This window comes from Hydra vulgaris, chromosome 01 (genome assembly GCF_038396675.1).
Source record: "Hydra vulgaris chromosome 01, alternate assembly HydraT2T_AEP".
NCBI classification, from domain to species: domain Eukaryota; kingdom Metazoa; phylum Cnidaria; class Hydrozoa; order Anthoathecata; family Hydridae; genus Hydra; species Hydra vulgaris.
Genome location: NC_088920.1, coordinates 44,410,760 through 44,434,789, shown reverse-complemented (window position 1 = coordinate 44,434,789; position 24,030 = coordinate 44,410,760). Strand labels below are relative to the sequence as shown.

The following is a 24,030-nucleotide window of genomic DNA, read 5'->3' as shown; positions in this document are numbered from 1 at the left end:
CCAGTCAGGTACAACGCAATTGCAGAAGAAAAACTCAGTGTCTAAATTTTTTAACATCAGGGCCAGCCATAAACAAGCCATAATTAGCCACAGGTCATAACATAGGCTTATCATAAACCTTAGTGATTAACCAGTTTCAGGTCTTTTTATCTTTTAAAACTAGTAAAAACCAATTAAGATTAAAAAAGAGTTTATAGAACTGAATAAGACAAAAAGTTTATTATGGGGACCGCAAACATCACTTGCCAAATGTTATTTTGAAATGGTACTGAAAATCTTACCTTATATGCTTAGAAGTATACTACATAGCTGTTAGAAACTTTAAGAATTCAATGAAAAAACAAAATAGCATACTATCATATACTTAATAGAGTCTAAATCTCTGAGAAAAGCTGTTGACATTTTTTTAGCTTTGTTTAAAGTATTTTCTATTGTTTTTTTTTCTTTTTCTTGAACAATTTGTTGATGGGTAAAAAATCTATACTAACAGAATACTTTTTAACATATTTAATAGAAATTATACATGGTCGGAAAATCTTACTTAGTTGTAATTTTTATAGTAAACTTGAACGCCTAAAAACTAACAGTCACATGATCAAAGAGAGTGCAAACATTAATTTATAATGGCTGAAAGTGGTATATATTTTTGTAGTGAAGATTTTCTTGTTTTTGGACATAGATCAGGATCTTTTGGATAATGAAATAGAAGACGATCTAAATGAAGTATTAGACAAGGCAAGTAAAACTTCTTTTGTTATATTTATACATTGTGCATCAGCCTTTAAAATTACAAAAATTGAGGTCACCAATAATTTGCTGACTTTAATCTGTTTGAGGTCGGCATAAAAAATAGGTTACAAAGGTTTTACTATACAGCATAGAAATGAGGTTGACAATTTTTTTGCCAACCTTAAACACTTCTTGGTTGACAGTGCCAAATGCCCTTTCTAATTCTGAGGGCTTGTACATGTGTGAATAAACTAGTAGACTTCATATTTCTAAGCACGCTTTTTTTTTGTAATTGTAATTTATTTTTATTCTTGAAAAATTTACATGTAATGGTTATTCTTAGGCGACTACATCTCATGTATTCTCCGTCAAATCTTTAAAGACAAAGAATGGGTTAACAAAATATATTGATGCAAAACATTCTGATGAAAAACCTGAAACTGTTCAAGCAGAAGATTTTTTATCTGCTGAGACAATAAAAACATATATAAACACAATAAATACTTTTCTGAGTGAAAAATACATAATTAATAAAATATCCAGACATAATTAAATAAAATATCTCAATATAACAAAGTAAAAAATGATCTATTATATTAACAGTGCAACAAAATTTACTGTTAGTGAAGACAGGAAATGGTAAAAACTTGAACTTGGAAACATATTCTTCACTTCTAGCAGAGTCTGATAAATATTTTAATGAGCTGGAAAAACCTTGCAGTACACTTATATCAACAGCCTTAACTGATAAATTTTGTATTATTACAAAACATCTTTTTCAAAGAATAAATCAGTTGAACTGAAACCCATAGCTGCAAAAGAATTAGATGGTCTGCAACATTTGGCTGGCTACGTTTTGTCAAAATTTTTGTAAAAAGCTAAAAACAGTAAACATCTATCTGAAGAAAATCAAGCAATTATTTCTATTTTAAAACACTATTCTTGAAAAAAATCTGTCACCTGGTTAAAAACTTATTGATGTCAAAACAGAGGTGGACTGATCTCACTCACAGAAGAGTGTCAGCAAATATTTATTCAAACAGAAATAGAATTTCAGTCTGAAACTCTAAATTTATGTTGAGAAAAGTTGTCATTGCAAATATGGCATCTTGGCTAATTACAAATACAACTGTGCAAAGTTTTTATAATGCTATTGTTGAGAATAATAGTCCTGCCAGTTTAAAATTGAAAAAGAAATTAAAACTAATCTCTTAGAAAGTATGGTTAAATTATACTTAAGTGTAAGATCATTTTCGATGACTAAAGATGTTGTTCAAAGACAAAAAGCTATGGCAAAAAAACAAAATCAAGAGGTAGGCTTTGATCAAACATAAAAAAAAAAGGTCTGACAAGTCATCACTCAGGGTTAGGGTTGCAATTGCAGCATTGAGTAGCACTTGCCTCAGAAACGTAAGATTTGTGGTTCAAACCTCTCCTCTGGGCAAGTTTTGCAACATCAGTTGGGAAGGAGTCCTGAACTTCGTATTAAATGCTTTTCTGCAGTTCTCTGTGATAAGACTGTAAGGACTTGTTTGGGCACCTTAAAAAAAAATGTGTGTATATTTATTTATTAGAGTGGTTATAAAATCAACATTAAATATCGTTTTTGAATTCACCCTAATATATATGAACAATCTTAAAAAAGTTTTCACAATTGTTATTAGGTTAACCCTCTAAATGTGTTTTACATAATAAAATAAAGAGTTTAAAAATATCTTGTGTAAAAAAAATTTTAAGAAGTGCCTCAAGACCCATCATTATTTGATAGCTCAGAAATATTTTTGATTATTGACTAATGATTTTGATAATATTAAAAAAAATTTTTATTTAAAAAAATTTTTTTCAGTCAATCTAATAATCCAAAAAAGCAAAGTTTTATAAAAGTTTTCTTTTAAAAAAACATTGAAAAAATTGATATCAAAGCTTTTAAAAATGCACTTTTTTTTGTTGTTAAAAAACTGTGTTTTTTATAAAGTTAGTGATTTGTTTTTCTTCACAGTGACCTTGGTTGGTTTTAAACTTATTTCTTTGTTTTTAGTGAATGATTAGAATGATTATTAGGTAGTTTCAGTAATGAAACTACCTAATAATCATTTTTAATAATAGACACCAACATGAAGGTAGCCAAGTTGTCTATCAACACAAAATATCACAATGATTATACACAAAAATAACACAGCAAATATACATATAACAACTTACAGATGAGCCAACACAGCGCCAGAGGTCAAAACAGAAACAAACATACAAAAAAATGACTTTATTTGCATTGCTGTTATGCCATTAGCAGCAAAATAAGCTAGACAAAATTTGAGATGCAGCTCCTTGTATATAATATAGACAGTGACCGGCTAAATCATTTACACCTGTTTAGGTAGAAAAGTCTATTTCAGGGTCTCCAAGATCGATGTATTCACGAGTTCACCTGATGTTTTGTCAATTACTAAATTGTCTTGCATGCATATTTCATCAAAAGAAAGAACAAAATTTCACTGAATATCAGAGAGGTCTTTTGTATTTTCTCTTAATTCTGCAATCACTGCTGGGTTAATTCCTACAGTTGGTTGAATAGCATTCTTATTATCATGTAATGTCCGTCTACTTGGAAGTGTTAAAATGTTAGCATCTCTAAGTTCATCATATGCTGAGGCTATCATTGGATGAATCCAATGATAGCCTCCACGATCCCCACCACGTCCCTGGTAGTACCGCGCTCAACTTGTTTCTCCGCGCAGCGGCCTTGTTCGTCAAGGTTCGTGTTTCGGAGTTATAGAGTTGAGAGAGGGTTATAACCACTATTAAGTAGCCTCCTCATCTGTAGTGGCTTTATCGGCCTTGAGGTGGTGAATAACAAAAAAAAAAAAAAAAAAAAAATCCAGGAACTTTGCTAGTTAATAAACAGTTCTGTTTTTCCCAGAAAAGTTTCATAAATGGTGTCATATTTTTGGTTCTTACTAATTAAAATATCAAGATCAGAACTTAAACAAGTGCTGACTTGAATACCTTTAGCCTGTATTTTCCTCTGCATTCTTTCGATATTGTAGTTTTTTATTATTAGAATGCTCTTTAACTAGTGTTATCTTAATGCGATTTGGGTGAATGACAGACAACAATAATGAACCATTCAAATGAGCTGGTTGATCAATTTTTTTTTGAAGTACTAATTTTACTTATTATAAAATTAATTTCAAAATTTAAACATTTTACACAGTCAGAATCAATAACAAAGCAATCTTTGTGACATTTATATTGACTAGCTTTAAATGGTACTTTTTTTTCATTGTTAAGATCAAATTTATGAGGAATAGAATAATTTATTAGATTTCCATCTTTATTGCAATCTACCAAGTCAGCTTTTAGAAATAAGAGAAGTAAACAAAACTTTTTAAAGCAGTCAAATTGAGAATACTGCCAATTCCTCTTGGTTATCAGATATTGTGGTTATCAGATAGTGATCCTTTGGGTTATCAGATACTGTGGTTATCAGATAGTGATCTTCTAAAAATTTTCTAAAATTTTTCTAAAAATATGTTAGACATTTTACCTTGTCATTTAAGTTAAGTTTGTACTTAAAACGTTTTTAGTTTTTGTTGAATGTCATTTTAATTATTTTAATTGCTTTTTTTTAAATTTATCACAATTTTGACACAATGACATAATGACAGCTATAGTTTTTCAAGGTTTTCCACATAATGATAGCTATGATTTTTCTAGGTTTTCCACATAATGATATGCATAGTGATAGCTCTGATTTTTCTAGGTTTTCCACATAATGATAGTTCCTGCTGGCTTGAAAATTTAGCTGGTAGTTCAGCTTTTCCTGAAAATAATGAAATTTCAACATCAAAGGTTAATTTATTTAATTTTAATATTGAAGTTTAAGTTTTTTTTACAAAATCATAATTATTTTTTCCAATTTTATAATTGTTATCATTTATGCAAAGTATATTATTTTGGTTATTTATGCTTAAGATTTGCATTTTAAATTTTACAGCATTTTACAGTCAGATCAAGTTGGGACAAGATGAAGGCTCTGAAAAGTTGCATGTTCGGAGGAGTTGTAGATTTGTAAAAAGTGCATAAAAATTTGGGTGTGTTTCTTAATAATGAAGACAAATATGAAACATACAAAGCACTTAAACAACATTGAATAATACACATTAAAATCTGATAAGCAAAAATATAAAATAAGAATTAACTAAGACACATAAAAAAAAGTTAAACTACAAGTTAAAACAAATATAAAATGATATCCTTATCATTTAAGTAAGTTACAAAAAAAACATTAATGCTTTTGTAGAAATATGCAAAATTCTGATGGGAAAATCATTTATTTATGTAGTGTTAGTTTATAAATTTTTCCTTAGAATTGCACCTGTTTAGAAACAAGAGGCTCAACAATAATAACTAATAATTAATAAACATCATGTTTATGCCACTTATGTTTTACATAGTATTAACAAAAAGCTTTCAACGACTACACCTAAATTTGTGAAGCACCAAAAAGTTTGTTGCAAATGTTGTAGTAAATGCAATATAAAGTCATTTAAAAATAGAATATAAAAGTAACCACTTACCTTACTTCAGGTAAAAAATTAGGAAATAACAATAAATAATAATTCAAATTAAAATAAAGAATTGCTGCACTATTAAACAATGGATTTTTTAATTGAGATATTTTTTGAATGACACAGATTCAGTGGTATTTTTTTCATTTTTTTGTTGCTGCAGTTGTTGAATCATCAGTATTACTGTTTTTGTTGTAATTTTTTTCTAGATAAAGTTAAGTGTGCACTTAAGTGAAGTTTAACACTTGAATGTGCACTTAAGTGTAATTTAAAACATAAAAAAATGTATATTATGTATTTAAATTAAATATAATAATATAAAGTAATTTTTTGTTCGCATTTTTCAATTCTTTGTTTAATTATTTTTACCCATTTTTTAAGTCCCTTTTTTAAGTGTTGTTTTTTTTTTTTTAAGAATTTTATTTATTAGTCAAAAAATAGTAGAAATTAAATTGTTGGTTGGTATTTTTTTAATTTTATTAGTATTTTATTTATTAGTTATTATTATAAAAGATTGTCAATAATTTTTATTAATTTTGTTATGATTTTCAGTTTGGAAAATTTGAGTTAGACAGAATCAGATTCAAGGTTGAACCATGCCCTTTACTGGTTAATTGCTCTGAGTATAAACCTGATTTGTTTGATCTGGGTAGTGAAGAAATCGGAAGAGCATATTGGATACATGTTTTTGAAAAAGGAATAGATTCTGTATGTATGCTTTAACACAATAAAATATAAGTTTTTTTTTTTTTTATATATTATTCACCTCCCCAAGGCCCGAGGGGGCCACTACAGTCGAGGAGGATACTCGTTTTTTTTTTTTTTTTTTTCAATATTTTTTTTTAGTCATTATTCGTGGTGCAACCCTCTCTCAACTCTTTAGCTCCGAAACACGAACCTTGCCGAGCAAGGCCGCTGCGCGGAGAAACTAAGTTAAGCGCAGTACTTCCAGGGACGTGGTGGGAGTCGAACTCCGAACCTCTCGCTTACAAAGCGAGCGCTCTTACCACTACACCACTACCGCATTTAATATTACTTTTCATGAATTCAAAAAACTTTGCAAGAGTAAATATTACTTATAAACATTATTAAGGTTTGTTAACCCACTGATTTGATATAGTTAATTATTTTATTCTAAGTGCTTTTGGTTTTGTATTCTCACACTAAACAATAATACAAACACTTATAGGTCGTTTTTTTTTTAATTAAGTTTGTTGAAAAAGCAATTCAAAGTCAGAGTGGTCAATCAGATGCTGAACAAAGAGGAGCAGAATTCAAAAAGCAGTTTTTAGAACGTTTAAATATTTTGAAGGTTGCGCCTTATTCATTTGGGCAGTTGACTGTTCGAAGTTTGCTTGATACTCGAGATCAGTTTCTGGCTGCGTTCTCTTTTTGTGATCCATATCTTCAGGTAACAAGTTTTTTTTTTTTTAAATCGAAGTATTATTGTTTTGATGTTAAGTTTTTAGAGGTATCAATTGATAACATTATTTGAGTTATATATTTGTAGAATTGGATGGTCCTATCTTCAGATTACAAGTTCTGTTTAAAATAGAATAGGGTGGTCCTAAAGTTGAAGTTTGGAAATTTTATTATCCAAAAGGGTTTTCTGTAAAATTTTATAAGGTATTAGTCAATATTCATGGGTCAATAAACCCCTTTTGATTATACAATCAAAGAAATAATTTTTTTTTTCAATATTTTCATATTTTAATGTTAAAATTTTATATAAGTAATGCAACACCATGTGTCAATCGAGCAAATAAAATGTCTATAATGATCAGTAATCAATAACTTTAATGATCATTTAATGGAAAAAAGTTTGTTCAATGAAAAGTTAATACAAGTACAAAATACAAAGTAAAATTAAAGTTTATTCTAATTTTATAAAATCTTTTGCAATGGTATCTTCCACAGTCATGGCTGCTGTTGAGAAGAATTGGTAAATCTGGCGATGTTGTTCAACAAAGCAAAGCAAAAACTGTTTTTCATCCTTGTCTTTGGTGAGGGTTTCACTCTACTATTGACAACCTTTATGTTGTTGACTCAATCTTTTAAACTTTGGTAGCAAGCATCTTATTTTAATGCATCTTTCAAAGAAAACTCTTATCCTCCTTTTTGTGATACTAAACACATTAAATAATGCTTTCAGTCACAAGCTTATATGTATTTTCATCGGAGCTGTTTAAATCTTTAGAACCTGGAAGTTGGCTTTATGGCTATTGATATCTAGATGGACCCGATTCTCAAAGAAAGCTAGATCAATGAGGTGTTCTGAGAAAAATCACATTGTTGAATAAATGCAGTATTGGCCGCATCAGCAATGATACAGTCATTTTTGAAATAGTGACACCTTTTTTCTGCATAGTTTAGAATTGTTTGTCTTCATTGTTTGTTATGATGTTCAAATTGTTCTTTGTGGCCTAGTCATAAAGTTCAATCAGATTGGTTTTAACTATATGTTCTTTAAATCTGAAGCTTTTATGCTAGTAGTAGCTAGTATGCTAGTAGTATGCTTTTGTCTTATTCAACTTTAACAGCTGAAATTCATCATAACTTTTGGAGAATCAATCCTCTAATTTGGAATTCACACTTTGCTTCAAATCTCTTTTGATCTTTTTAATTATGTCATTATTTTTGTCCTTGACAGTGAGTTCTTCAAGATGGTAAAAATGAGACAGCGGGTTGCATCGTCATTTAATACCAATCTAGCTGAAGAAAAAAATGAACAACTCGAATTCCAGCAGAGGTTTTTTTTTCCAGTTTCCATTATGTACTAATGTACCTTCCTGTGGATATAAAAAGTACTAGATAGTAAATATTTTTGTAATATTGATTTTCATGAATGTTTAATGTTTATTTAATTCAAAAAGCAACAAACCATTTTAGGCCTCAACATGTGAGTGATAAATTAAATTCACTAATCAATTTAATAAGCAAAGATTATTATTTAATTACATATGGTAAATAAATTGTAGTTAGGTATTTTGTACATATGACAGCTCATGTGAGTTACTAACCTTTAAAGCTAATCTTTAAAACTTTTTTCTGTATTCAAAATAAATGTTCAGAAATACTATTTATTTGAAAATATTTCAATTTTAAAAAATTAATTGCTAATGGCAAGATGGTTTCTGTGTAAGAATTGCTCAAAGAACTAAAATAATTTATTTGTATGATGCTCTAGAAAAGCTGTTAAAAAAAAACTTTATAAACTACTTTAGAACTTGTATAAACACTAAAAAGTGTGGTTTCAACGAAATGTTGTAAAATTAAGTACTTGTACAAAAGTTTGAAATCCTATTGACCTCAAATATTGCTCAAATTGGTCTAATTTTTCTAGTTTTATTTTATTAATTTTTCTATACATAAGAAATAGACCAAATTGGCCTTTTTCTTATGTATAGTAGAATTAAGTTAGGCTTGTGGATAGCGATTAGTAACACTTTTACTGTGTAATTCTGTGCCAGTCTATTGCAGAATAAAAAAATTACAAATATAAACAATTTTCTTTATACAATGTTAGGTTGGCATTTTAAAACTTTAGGTGTTCAAAATATTATAGGGCAGTGTGGGGCTAAGTCCTCAAAAAAACATTTTTAAAAAACTAGACATTTTTTAAAAACTAAAAAAAGACATTTTTTAAAAACTAAAAAAAGACAATATTTAAAAACTAAAAAAAAAGAAATTTACTAATTTAAGCATCAACATTGATAGTACATTAAAGGAGAGATTAGATTCAAGATCTGCCTGATCTAAGCAATTACAAAGTGATGGCTTTTTATTAAAACTGCAATATAGGATTGTGTTGTTAGCAAATAAAGACCACAAGTTGTAGAAAAGTTTAAGAAAAAAAATCTTTAGCAACAGAAGCGGAATTAGGATGTAGGGGTACCCTGTTTCTAGCAGTGGATTAGCCTGTTTCTCTGGGATGGCCGGATGAGGTGTTATTTGATTTATTTTGATTTGTTTTTATTCTTTATTTTTGAGAGAGTTAATAAGCTCAATCTCTTGGAATCCGATGTTTTAGAGATGGAATATTAGATTTGCCTTTGTTAATGACACTTAGAGATTTTCAAAAAAATCTCCTAAACCTAAATTCTGAAATAAAATTTGATTTCGTAAACTGAGAATTTATCAGAAATAACATCATAAGAAGTTCATTTTTAGAAAGAAGGAGAACAACCAAGAAAAAAGAAATTGAGTGAAAAGTTGCTAAATGCAAGCATATAATGGCCCAAGAATTCAAACCTTATTTCATAACAATGAGGTGAATTAATCTGTAAGCATATGCCCAGGCCATTACTTAAATCATGCCCAAAGTAATCCAAAATATTAAACATAAGCAACCTTCCATCAGTTGAATCTTGCCTATTTACGAAATTCATCAAACTTGCTTGCTTTGGTTGAAACATTTAAATCCCACAATTTCATAAGATCTTATGTGTCCTGAAAGTGTTGATGGGTACTATCCTTTTGTTCATAATGACTCCAATAGTCACATGCTTGGCCTCACCTATTTATCATGAAATCAGCTTTGAATCCTTTGACCATTCTTTTATGTGCTTCCGTTTAGAACTTCTCTTTCACTTTGTTCTTTATTGTTCTCCTTCTTCTCAAGACTGCACTCTTTTAGATGTAATTTCTGATACAAAATATCATGTACTTTCTCTTTACCCCTTTGCCAATATTGTTGCCATTAGCAACTTAAATGCTTATCACACTGAATGACTTGGCTCTAACGCCACTTTTCTCCCTTAGGTGCAATGATCTCTATAAATCTTTGATCTCCTACCTCTTCTTTGGACTCACCCTATCATTGCTCACTTACTACCACCCTAATGCTGACTGCGATTCTTTTTATGATTTTCTTCCTGACAGTCCTTGAACTGGTGTCTTTTCTCTCTCAGCTGATAAATGTGCCTCCTATGTAACTTTCTGGATTCAGGCAGGAATAGAAGCTTTTATTCCTTCTTGTCAGCTCCAAGTCAAGCCTAATTCTACTCCATGGTTTTCACCTTCTTGTGCAGCAGCTATATCCAGGGATTATCTTTTACCAGATATTTCTGGAATTCCGGATATTTTTTTCAACTTTTAGTTTTTCTGGATATCTAAAACATTTTCCATTAACACAAACTTAGGTGCATTGTTTTGTAAAAAAAAATTTGATCAAAACTAAATAATAAATGCATACCAATAAAACTAAAATTGTCGTTTTAGTTGAAGCTCATTGTCTCCATTTTTTTTTTTTTTTTTTTTTTGTTCTTGGAGTCTATAATGTTAGCTGCAATCAGCAGACTTTATAACTTATTTCATGCCTGTTTAATTCATAACTTTTTAAAATAACATTGTTTTATGTGTTTTTTTTTAAGATTTAGGTATTTTTTCTCCTATAATCAGAAAATTTATTATTTGTTTATTTTTTTACTAAATTCATATAGATATTTGTGATTTAAATTAGAGATACAGTAATATATTATTTTTTTTAGATTTTATTAGCACAACTTGTTTTTAACAACTGTCAGGATGATTTTTTAAATTATTGTATATATACTTTTATATAATTGTTTAGATTTTTTTGATATAGGCGTTGTTTCTTAAGCATATAATTTTTGTACCAATATTATATTGTATATTTATTGTACCAGTATTAATGTTATATTTCTTTTTTGTAGAATATCGTATTTAAGTTGACTAATGTCCTCCTGTTTATATAAGTTTTATTATAGTTATATAAGTTGTCCTCCTGTTAAATAAAATTTTTATGGTAAACTCCAACAGAAAAACTTGCCTTTATAATATATTCTGGATCTTTTTTTTTTTTTAAATTAATAAGATTCAGAATATATAATAAAGGTATTTCTTTATATTTATAGCAGAAACTAATTATAAAACAAATTTTGTAAACTTTCTACTTAGTTCAAACTATCAATTTAGTTCAATTTATATGGTTTATTCAAGTCACTGATTTTATATTCAGTTTAAACTTTAAATTAATATGTTTTACTAATAATTAATAAGTTTAGTAAAATTAATCTTTTAGTAATTAGTTTATATTTAGTTTAAACCAGTACAGTTTACTGCAAATATTTGTTATATATTAATATTATATTTTATTTTGGTTGTATGGCTTAGTGACACTATTCATTATTTTTCTAGTTTATATTTATTTTAATTTTATACATTTTATTGAGATTATTCCTTCTAGGTTTTGTTTATATTTAAATTAAATGATTATGGTGTGGTGCAGCTGTTCGTTTTATATTTAGTGCATATATATATATATATTTAATAAATGCGCTAGATATAAATTAAATATTCATTTTACATTAAATTTGTTTAATAGAAATATTCATTTTTTTAGTTTAGCGGAAATATTCCTTTTTTTATGTTTAATTTTTGTTTAGTTTTACTTAATTGATACAATCCAGCCTGATTTTTTAGTTTAAAATTATGTTTAATTTAAATGGTTCAAGCCCGTAGTAAGTTTGATACACGTGAAGGGTAAGTTGTACACTTTCAACTAAAACTTTTCACTTATTTGAAAGAAACAACAGAACTTTTTTGTGTTTAAGTAATAATCTGGATTAATAAATAAATTTGAAAAAAAATTAGAAATCTGATTATGGCAGGAGTAACTACTATAAGTAGATTACCTGTTTAATTTATTATTGGTGTGAGTATTTGTTATAACTTTATTAACAATATTTGCAGGGTAAAATAATATTATAAATTATTTCCATTGTTGCGGTAAGGATAATGTGATAAACCAATTAACAAAGTATTACAAAATTCCTCAATTTGATAGACATAAAAAACAACAAGCAGCATTATAACAAAGAAAAGTACGCGCAGAATTACTTTTAGAAAGAGTATAAAAATAAATGATCAAGTCTGCAGATTGCGGCTAACATTATACAGACTTGGAGAGCAAAAAAAATTGAAGGTGGCAAGCTTTGACTAAAACAAAAAATTTAATTTTGTTGGTATGCATTTATTATTTATGTTGGTATGCATTTATTATTTAGTTTTAATCAAAAAAATTTAACCTAAACATTTTTTTGAAACATTTTTTTAAATATGAACACAACTTGTCACTGAAATTGGGGATCCCTTTAATATTTTTAGCTGTTTTAGTCATGCTTTAAGTTGTTATAGAATTTGACATGATCAAGTTCATGCTTCAGTTCTGCTTATTATCCCAAGGTTATAACGAAGGACTTCTTATGTGGCCTCCACACCAAAAGCAATAGCACCATCTACACACAACTTGCTGCTGTTAATACTGTATATTTTACAGCTGTTCATAGAATCAGCCATATTAAAACATTTATATGTTTATCAGGCATAAATAACACCGGTATTCATCATCCTTGACATGAATCAACATGAATCAATTTAACACAGGTTAAAATTTTGCTTACTCCTAATGTCTTTGCCTAGAAGGCCTTCTACATTTGCCTAGAAGGCCTTGAACATTTGTTCAAGATGAGTATTTTTATTGACCACTTCTAATCTTTACTTAAGCAAGAGTCCCAATACTCATTTAAGTTAGAGTTAACTTCTCTTAGCCTTTGCCTAGAAAAGTGAATCCTACAAAGCAGCAGAACATGAGACAGTATTGTATTACATGTAGCAGGATAATCATGACAATCTTGAACTTGGCTTAGTAGTTAAAAAAATAAATTCTGTAAACTAGACTCTAACACATTGCTCAGGTGATTTTAAATTTAACATTAAGAAAAAAATTTATCTAAAGCGAAACTAAAAATTAGCATTAACAAGATCAAATAAAATACAAACATACATATAGTAACCTATAGGTGAATGAACACTGTACCAGAAGTTAGATAGAATATAAACATACATATATAGTAACTTACAGGTGAGTGTAAAATGGCTTACTGGCGATTGAACACCCCATTATAGGTTAAAATAAAACAAAACATACATATATGTATGTTACAGCTGAGCTAACACATCAACTAACACATTTTTAACTATATAACAGATAAAAATAGGTATTAATAAAGATATAACAGATATTAGATCGTATTAAAAACAGTAAGTTTCATACATCTTGGAGTCATTGTGACAAGTTTTTATTTATTTTTTTAAACATCTTCACTTCCGACAAGGCTGCAAGCAACCGCTATTAAAGTTGGAAGTTACTGAAAGCGAAAAGATACTTCAAAATGAATAAGGAAAACAAGATGAAGCAGGCAAATTCCAAAGAACTGATGTTCAAGGAAAAAAACTAGACAAAAAAGACATTTTGAAGCACTTAGGAACAGTCACAGTAAAAGGATAAAACTTATTTGAATGGTGAGTAACACAAGTTGGAGTAGATAGTACAAGAGACGCTAGATCTTTAGAGCAGAGCCCATCATAGTATTTATAGAAAAAAGAAATGAAGCAACATTAGGACGATGCAACAATGGTTGAAGGCTGACAGCAAAAGCAGTTCCAACTATGTTTATAATGTGTTTTTCACCCTGTCTAGATATAGCAATAATAATCAACTCTATCAAAATAACTCTGTCAAAGTAATTTACTCTATAGAAGTATGCCTTTTAAAGCACAGTTTGTAATGACCAAGCATGAGCAACATGGGTATAAAGAAATTACCTTTCAGTCATCAGGTCCTGATTCATTTACTCATCAGGTCCTGATGCAATTAATGCTTCTGGCACATTTTTGCTCACTGCAAATTTTCTGTTAATTTATCAATTTTCTCTACTAATTCAAAAAAAGTAAAATATTTTTCTATATCAGCTTCTGTATCTGTTTTAAATTTGTGTTTTAAATGCTAAGCAGCAAATGAGCCTCCATACAATGTCTCACAATATTTCAGTGTCTCACAAAACATTTCATGGGAGGTTGTGCATGTTTGTGGTGATTTCAAGATGCTTTCTTTTTTGCTTTGCTTAAACAAAGTATTCATTTTTCCTTTGCTTATGGGGTAGCAAGGCTGAAACTCTTCTAGATTTCAACAAAATTTTATTACTCTCAATTCTTGATATGAATAGGATTGATAAAAGATTTTGTAAAAGCCTTTTTAAGATCAATAAAGCAAAGATCAAAGGTGGTATATTTGTTGGACATCAAATAGAAGCAATTTTCAAGTCAGAGAAACTTGAAAGAGCAATGACTGAAGTTGAAAAAGCTGGGTGTGCATTTTGTGATTTAGTTTGTGGATTCCCAGAAAATTGCAAGAACCCTAGTTTTAAATAAAACAAGTTGTTTGTGTTACAAACAACTTGTTTTATTTAAAACTTATTTAGTTTGTGGATTCCCAGAAAATTGCAAGAACCCTAGTTACAAACAACTTGTTTTATTTAAAAAAGCTTAATAAAAAATTCAAGAAACTGTGTTGTTGCATGTCTATAAAAACTCATATCTTGCATTCACACTTGGATTTTTTCACCAAAAATATGGATGTGTCAGTGAGGAGGATGGTGAGAGATTTCATCAGGAAAATGCAAAAATGGAAATTAATTATCAACGACCATGTAATACTGCTATGATGTGAGCATTTGTGTGGTCTCTAGTAAGGCCGGATTAAAGCAGGGGTGTGACTCTCTTCCATTCAATGAATATTCACACCATTAGTTGGCAAATTGGAACCTTTCTGTGCCTTCTATATTAAAAAATGCTATATGCTATGTAATATTCATTGCATAGAGAACATACTGACTTGACTCAACATGAAAACATGAAATTAAGCGTGATTATAAAAGATTTTACATAAAAACAAATGTGATTTTTAAATTCAGTAGCAAAAAACACATAAATAAACATTAAAAAATTTAGGTGGGCAATATCTTTGTTATGTCGGGCAAAAGCAACTCAAGCAACAATAATTCAAGTACCAATAGCATTTTTGTTTTTTGATCAAGTTGTTAGTAATGATTTGAAAAAAAGCGTCATGATTGCTGCCCTAGATAAAATAGCCTTTGATCACCCTCTGAAGCATATACCAAAATCTGCAACAGCATCTTGCTTCTGGTGGGAAGACAATTGATGAATTTGTGACATCATCATTGCATTGATTTTTTGAAATGCTGAATATTCAGAGCAAGTTTTGTTCCTTTTGATTTAAATGATTAGGAAAGTTGAGCAGATATTTACTGGCCATTGACATGGTTTTTTATAAAGATTGTAAATGATGATGAATCAGGCGAAGCACTAATGCAAAACTTGAACCTTTAAATAATTTACGTTTTAAGTTTGGGAGCAAAATAAGCATTTTTAAGTTTGCTAAAGACAAATTTAACTAATAGTAGTAACACCATACAAGTTTATATTTTTAGACTTTTAGTTGGTTCGTGTAATTCTTTATTACTCACCATAATTTGTACATTTGTCTGTAAACAGAGAAACTTCACACTTAATGTGGAAATGTGGATGTGATGTGAAATTATCCTAATTCAATTTTAGTGTATATTTTCTTATAACATTGAATGATCTGAGGGAGTTGTTTATATATATATACATGCATGCATGCATACATACATACATACATACATACATACATACATACATACATACATACATACATACATACATACATACAGGACCTATTCTAGGAAAAAAATTTGGGCAGCGGTACTCCTTGTCCCAGAGAAATTTAGCAGAAATTGAGCATTTTCTTGTGGAAAAAAAAAACAATATTTAAACAGTTATGCTTTCGAAAAAAAAAAATCAAAAAATCATTATTTAATTTTATTTAACAAAGCATTATCGATATTGACCAGCATATTGGTCAACATAACTGTACAAACCTGGTGTAAAAAATAAATCTGTAAATAAACCAAGCTATAAAAAATTAAAAAAGGCTATAAAGCAATAGAATTTTATAATTTCATATTTTATTGCGTGTTCTACTTTAACTCTGCTAAATCTGTGAAGGAAAAATTTTTTAATAAAAACACTTATTTTATATGCAATTTTTTAAATATACTTTAAATGCGCATTTATTTATTTTTAAACTGTTGATCATTGACGATAGCTAATTGATCATTTCTTGATTTTAAATCAAACATGAAAGCCTCGAAACACATTAAAAAGGAATTTAAATTTTAGTAAAAAAAAAATGTTTGTGAAGGAAAACCAAAAAAATAATTACGATAAAAATGAGCAAATTGTATTTTTAGAATAAAACTTAAATATTGAACAATAGTTAGTATTTTGAAATAAATTTGACAAAGTGTTTTTTTTTTACTAAGTTTTTAGTAAAAATGCCAAAGCATATTTGCATTTACAACTAAGTTTTCTCTAAAGAATGGAAGTTTATAAGAATTGGCTGACACCAAGAAGAAGTAGAATGCTCAGTATGTATGTCATTTGTAAGCATTAGACATGGTAGTCGGGCTGATATTAAAGACCATTTAAAATCACGAAAACATATTTTATGTATAATACATATATATAAGTTGGTTATTTTTTATTAAATCTTGATCCAATCAAGAGTGTTAGATAGAGAGGGTTATAACCTCAATTAAGTAGCCTCTTCGTCTGTAGTGGCCTTCTGGGCCTTAGGGAGGTGAATTAACAAAACAAAACAAATAAAAAAAGATGCAGATGCGGCTGCTTTTGTAACCAATTGAACACATCTTTCTACATTTTGAGAATGGCATGGCCCTTGGGTGTTCCTCCCAATTTACAAGACTAAAGTAATCAACTGCATCAAAGTTTAGAAGAGGAATTTTGAATTTTCTTACTTGTGTAGAATTTGAAGCTGTGCATTGCATCGCAAATTTAATACTTCTAGCTGCTAATTCTCTTATTTCTTTTCGTTCATCCATCAACATTGATATAAAAATATTTTATATCAATGTTAATGGATGAACGAAATATGTTGCAAGCACTCCTTTTACCGAGCTTGTAATACTTACTGATTATATTCTTTGAGGTTATGCACTGGTGTGATTCTTTATAAAACTGGAGCCTCGATGTTACATTACAAAACACTTGTGGTTACATGAAAACACGTGGTTACATCACTCAATGTTACATTACAAAACACCTCGATGTTACATTACAAAGCACTCGTGGCGCCTAATTCAATTCTCTCACTTCCTTTCTGAAAGTCATCGACTTATAGTTAATAAATGCATTCAAAGAAATGCATATAATGGTCACCATAATATGCATTTCTTTGAATGCATTTAACTATAAGTCGATCGCTTTCAGAAAAGAAGTGAGAGAATTGAATTAGGCGCTACCAGTGTTTTGCCCCTATGTTACATCAAGGCTCCAATTTTATAAAGAACCACACCAGTGCATAACCTCAAAGAATATAATCAGTAAGTATTACAAGCTCGATAAAAGGAGTGCTTGCAACATGCAAACAATGCATTTGATTTGCTGTTGTTTTTTTAAGACTTTCTTTCACCTCATTTATTTCTATTGACTTGCACATGTTATAAAGATACTGTTGATCTTTGCTAATATTATTTGTCACAACCTCATGTAGAATGTTCGGTAATTTATTCTGTCTGTCATTAAATTTGACAATTTGCAATTCGTGACAATTTGCAAGTGCTTTCCTAATGTTGCCACTAAATGCAGTAGGTCCTGAAGTCGTGCTATCTAAATGCAATACTAAATTTCTCAATGGTAGTTCATTTAAACATACACACTAACCATTGAACTGGATATCCCAAATGTAATTCCAGCAATCTTATTACACCATTGTTCACACCAGTATTTACATTAGTTTCATCAAAGCCAATAGCTAACACATAATCAAGTGATATTTTGTTTTCATCAAAAAAGTCTATAACAGCATTCTTGATATTTGTTGATGATGCACTTAATGGAGAAATATGACCAAGAAAAATTGAAGAAGGTTCTTCAATCAATGTGATATGTTCCTCAGTAATCATGTCTTTACTGCTAGTTGTTAATGCACAAAGAGTTTTATCTTTTCTCCTATCAAAGAAAATTGATTTTGGGCCTATGGAACACATAGCTTACTTTGCTTTGTGTGATAATGTAGTTCTAAGCAATTATCTTTGGCGCATGTTTTTTTATAAATAAATATAAACTTAGTTTTATTCAATTTGCAAAACAAAATTCTAAAAGTTAATTTAAGTTCAATAAATCCCATACGAAAGTCCATTTATTTGATATATATGTAGATATTGGTAATCTATATAACATTAATAATACAACAGTCTTTACATACTAATAGTATATTAGTCTTTATATACTCATAAATAGTAAATTTTTCAACAATTTTTTTTAAATAAACAAGTAACAATAATTTTAAAAAGTGTTAATCAGAATCACTGCAATTTATATAGTAATAAATAGGAAATTACAATTTAAATTAAAATGATAAGAAAAGCCTAAAAATGCCTAAAATAAATAAATAATAATAATTGTAAAAAGTGCTTGTTTAAATCACTGAATAGATGATTATAATTTAATACTGGTTTATAAATCCAGACAGTTTTATTTCTAAAAATATTGAAAAATTATGATCAATACCTAAATACCAATAAATTGCCTTAAAATGCATAATATAAGTCCCTCAACGGAAAAAAAATGCCAAAAAAAACTTGATTATATTCTGTTTTTGTTATATCATCTAATGGTAACAATTAATCACAATTTAAAATAAAATTTAATAATTTTAGAACAAAAATTACTAAGTAATTTAATAACAATTAAAAAAAACCCAAAAATGCACAAATATATTAAAATAAGGTCTTTTAGCAACAAATGAAGATAAAAAAAAGTGAGTTTTTTTTTCCTATTTAACTTTTATCGTTTACAAGCAACAATTTACACTACTCAAAGTTAAATTTTATAACCAAATTACTATGTAATTAAATAATGATAAAAAGCATAAAAATATACAAATATGGTGATTTAAGGCCCCCTGGCGGCAAAGGAAGACATTAGAAAAATTGAAAAACTTTTATCCAATCTACTTTATATTATTCAGGAGCAACAAATTATCACTATCTAAAGTCAACATTTTTTCAATGGTCTACCCTAATATGTATGTATGTATGTATTTATTTACACAAATACATACATACATACATACATACATACATACATACATACATACATACATACATACATACATACATACACATGTTCAAAAGTTTATAAAGTCTTTTTTGGCAAAAGTTTATAAAGTCTTTTTTGGCAAAGATTTAAATAATACAAAAGGACTTCTCTGCAGCGTTTTTTAAAATAAAAATTTTAATTTTTATAATATTGTAAAATTTTAAATAATTATTTTTAATTGCCTAAAGCTCTTAAATCTACTATGAGTTTTTTTGTTTAAGGGGTGTAACTCTTGATTTATTAATTTTATCTTTTAGATTAAGCAAGCTGAAAATGAACAAGCTCTTTTGTTGCTTCGCCAACATCTTAAATTTGTGGATAGTTTAAACATTGAAGCAAGGCAAATTGAACTTATTGAAGGGTTGGTATCTGGCAACATATTTGATTGGGGTGCTTTAGAAAGTGTTAAGTATGATAAAAATTATCTTTTATTATATTTAAAATATTTTAATGTTTTCATATTTAATATAAATAATAGTTTCATGTAATTACATGTCATTACATGTAATATCTAGAAAATATTTGTGCTTTATTATGTCACTTGCTTATGTATTTTTGATTTAAAGTACTATATTAAATTGTTTATGTTGTGTATATGTGTATATATGACATTGAGATATATATATATATATATATATATATATATATATATATATATATATATATATATATATATATATATATATATATATATATATATATATATATAACAAAATAATAAATGTATACCAACAAAAACAAACTTTGTTGTTTTACTCAAAGCTCTTTGTCTCCACAGCAGCAATTCTCTCGGAGTTTTTAAAATATACACTGCAATCTACAGACTTTATAATTTATTCAAGCACGTTTAATTCAAGAGAGTTTTAGTAAATGACGTCATCGTAGAGTTTTTTTTTTTTTGAATCAATATTATTTGTTATTATTTTATTTGTTTTTTAAAATAGTGTTTATTATCAATCGTATGACTTTCCTATAAATTTTATAGGAAGCTAAACTTAAGAATATTTTTTTATAGAGCGCAAGAACTAAATAAAATTAAGATTTTTATATTACAGTCTGAAATAAAATAAATATATAAAAAAGTCGTTGATCACCTTATTATATATACTGAATCTTTTTTTCTTTTTATGTAAATAATGTGAACTTGTTTTTGGTTTATCTAAGCCGTTTATTGCTATGACGTTTTTGTTTTCCTATCAAAATGACATTTTAAAAATTTTTAAATTTTTAATTAATAAATAATTTTGGTAAGCGACATCATTTATTAGAGATAATGACCGAGTTCTTTAAATTATAGTTAGAAAATATTATTAAGTGTGTCAATTTAGTGGAAATTGATAAATTTTGATGATTTGCATATAAAAAATGAGGTAATTTTGTATTTTGCATTTGGATTTTGATAACTAAATGATTAAAATGTTGGCAACTCCATACCGATTCAAACCTCTTATAAAAAAGACAAAAAAATGGGTATGGATAATGAATTATGGATAAAAGAAACAAAGTTGTTGAAAATCATATCAGCTATGAAAATTTGAATTTTGATATTGCTAAAATGCCTAAGTTAAGCCGTTTAAGTGTTGGCGCTGAACAATGGTGTAAATATGGATATTGTAAAACTGTGCCACTTGAAAAAAAATGTCTTTGTTGCATTGAAATAAAGGAAATAAATATCGCCTCAGGTATTACAAATTAAGTAACATTCTTTAAAATATAAACTGATGTGCGCAGTATTAATAATAGTAATAATAACAAACATTAACTTTTTTGTATATAATGGCTATGTAAAGTTAAAAAAAAGTTTTTTTTTTAAGATTATCAATGCATAACAGAGCATGAAACAGATATCTTTTTATTAATTAAAGCAATAAATAACGTTTATGGCAATAATTCGACAGATGACGATTAAAATTGTTATTGTGTTGAAGCGCTCGTCAAAAAATATTATATTTAATATTACCTAATTTATATGTCGTATTTGGGAAGTAGTTTACATTTTTCTTATCAAAAAACTAGCAAAATTGGTAATGAAAGGTTTTCGATTTCAAAATTGACTCGATAATACTGCACTTTTTTTGCAATCTTTAACAGTAATTATTTAACTTTAAAAATAAAATAAAATGAGCAATACATGTTTTATAGAATAAATTTTATTAAATATATCTCGCTTAATTAAATAAGTATTTCAAGAATATATGTAACCTGATGAAAAGCTTAGCAAATAAGGGGTCTTCCATAATGTATGTACGCCTGAATTTCGATCCTTCTCCCCTTCCCTTCCCTCCCTCCACATTCCATCTCCCTAAACCTATCTACCCTCTTAACTTACCTACCCAACATTTTATGATATCTTTTTTACATTAGTGTCTCTGTATTTTTATAATTGACCCCCTGCCCTCCATCTCATATACGCTCTTTGCAGACCCCCTTTCCCCCACCCAAGCATACGTACTTTATGAACAATACCTAAATGCTGTTAATTAAACTTTTATAAGGTTAAAAAATACGAAATAATTTTTTAGCAGATTTTTATACGGATAATAATAATTTAATAACAATAAATATAATACAAAATTAATTTACAGCAATAAACTAGCTTAAAATGTCTGAAATTTTTTAAAAAATTCTATAGTAATTAAAAAAAAAAAAAATCTTTTATATAATGATAAGTAACAAAACAAATTCTTTAATAATCAAAAATGAAAAAAAAATCTATAATTTGCTAACAAAGAAATTTTTTAAGCTTTTTTATCGAAATTCTACAATGATGTCATTTACTCTTTGGAATTAAACGCGCTTGAATAAATTGTAAAGTCTGCAGATTGCGGCGTACATTTTAATGACTCCAAGAGAATTGCTACTGTGGAGACGGCGAGCTTCGAGTGAAACAACAAAGTTTGTTTTTGTTGGTATACATTTATTATTTTGTTTTACTTAAAAAAATTCTGCCCAAACATTTTTCTTTTTATCATTTTCTTTAAAATAAACACAACTTGTCTTGGCTTTGGAATCCCTTTAATCCATACAACTTTTGCTTATCTTAATCCATAAAACTACTGCAGTACTCCACTGCGAGTCAGGCTATATATCAGTCAATGTAGCAGCACTCCGCTGCAAGTTGGCTATTTGTCAGTCGATGTATGTACTGAAGCCCCCGGTAGCAGGCTATTTTAGTATGACATCAAACTGCTCACCTAAATCAGCAGTATAAGATATATATATATATATATATATATATATATATATATATATATATATATATATATATATATATATATATATATATATATACATTTACAGTATGTATAAAAAAGAATAATAGTACACTTAAAAAAAATCTTATTTAGATTGTTAGAGAAGTTTGTAGATTTTCATCTACAAAGATACAATGAGACAGGAATTAATTAAATATTTATATATCATTTTAAACTGTGTTTAATTATGAACATTTTAAGAACTTGTTGAAATATTTTGAATGTTTATTAAAAAAGTTATTTAAATTTTATTATATACATTTAAAAGAAAAAATTTAAAAATGGAAAAATTTGAATATCGAGCATATATTAAAACCTGTGCTCTACTTGGAGTTTCAGGACAAGCCATAACCGATGAATTGGTTTTAGTTCAAAGAAACCAACCTCCAAAATATAGTACAGTTGCCAAGCAGGCTACTTTATTTAAAGATGGTAGAGAGAGTCTCGAAGATAATCATCACTCAGGGCACCCTCAAACTACGCATACAGTTGAGAATATTGAATGTGTGTGAGCCATTATTGAAGAAAATCCATATGCAACACATGATATAATTGAAGCCCTGACGTCGATTAATCGTTTTACAATCAACGAAATCATTCACAATGCACTTAAAAAAAGAAAATTATCATCACGTTGGATACCCCACGAGTTAACCAATCGAAATCGCAAGAAAAGAGTTAAGGCATGTAAGGAAAATTTAGCCCTTTTCAAAAACAGCCCACTATGTGATATTATTACAACTACAATTTGATACAATGTGATATAATTACAACTACAACCACTATGTGATATTATTACAACCCAAACTATGTGATATTGTTACAGGGGATGAGTCGTGGTTTTATTTGAGACAAGTTGGACACAAGTGGGCTAAGACTAGTTGGGTTGGTGAAGGTGAAAGTCCAAGAACTATAGTAAGATGCGACAGGTTTCAGCCAAAAAACATGTTCTACATCTTCTTCAAAATAACAGGTGTTGTTAATTTTTTAATATTATATAAAAAATTGTTTGAAACCTCTTATATGCGAAATAAATAAGCAGAGACCTAAAACAGGCACTCAAAATTTCAAATTTCTCCATGATAACGCTTGACCCATGTGACTCAAACCATCACAAGTTGTCTAAACCAACCTGGAATTACAATAATTTGCCACCCACCAGAATCACTAGACTTAGCTCCATCCGATTATTGGCTATTCGACTTGATAAAAAAAAATCTTGATGACGATACTGACCTCAAAAGTCAAAAAACTTGCATAACGAAGCTACTTCAAAGTATACCCAAAGAAGAGTTTAAAAAAATGTTTGACTAATGGCTTGAAGGATGCAACTTAGTATGGATAATGATGGATATTATTTTGAACATTTAATAAAAGAAAATTAAAAAAAA

At 28.3% G+C, this 24,030-nt stretch overlaps 1 protein-coding gene across 2 annotated transcripts in view; it reads left to right on the top strand.

Annotated features, from left to right (window-relative positions):
- Positions 1-24,030, top strand: part of LOC101239525 (4'-phosphopantetheine phosphatase) — a 116,163-nt gene that overhangs the window by 72,370 nt on the left and 19,763 nt on the right. For both annotated transcript variants that reach the window (XM_065788299.1, XM_065788300.1), the window contains 4 exons: positions 4,490-4,578; positions 5,850-6,005; positions 6,508-6,708; positions 19,643-19,794. In XM_065788299.1, the coding sequence (XP_065644371.1) occupies positions 4,490-4,578; positions 5,850-6,005; positions 6,508-6,708; positions 19,643-19,794 (598 nt within the window). The remainder of the gene's footprint in view (positions 1-4,489; positions 4,579-5,849; positions 6,006-6,507; positions 6,709-19,642; positions 19,795-24,030) is intronic.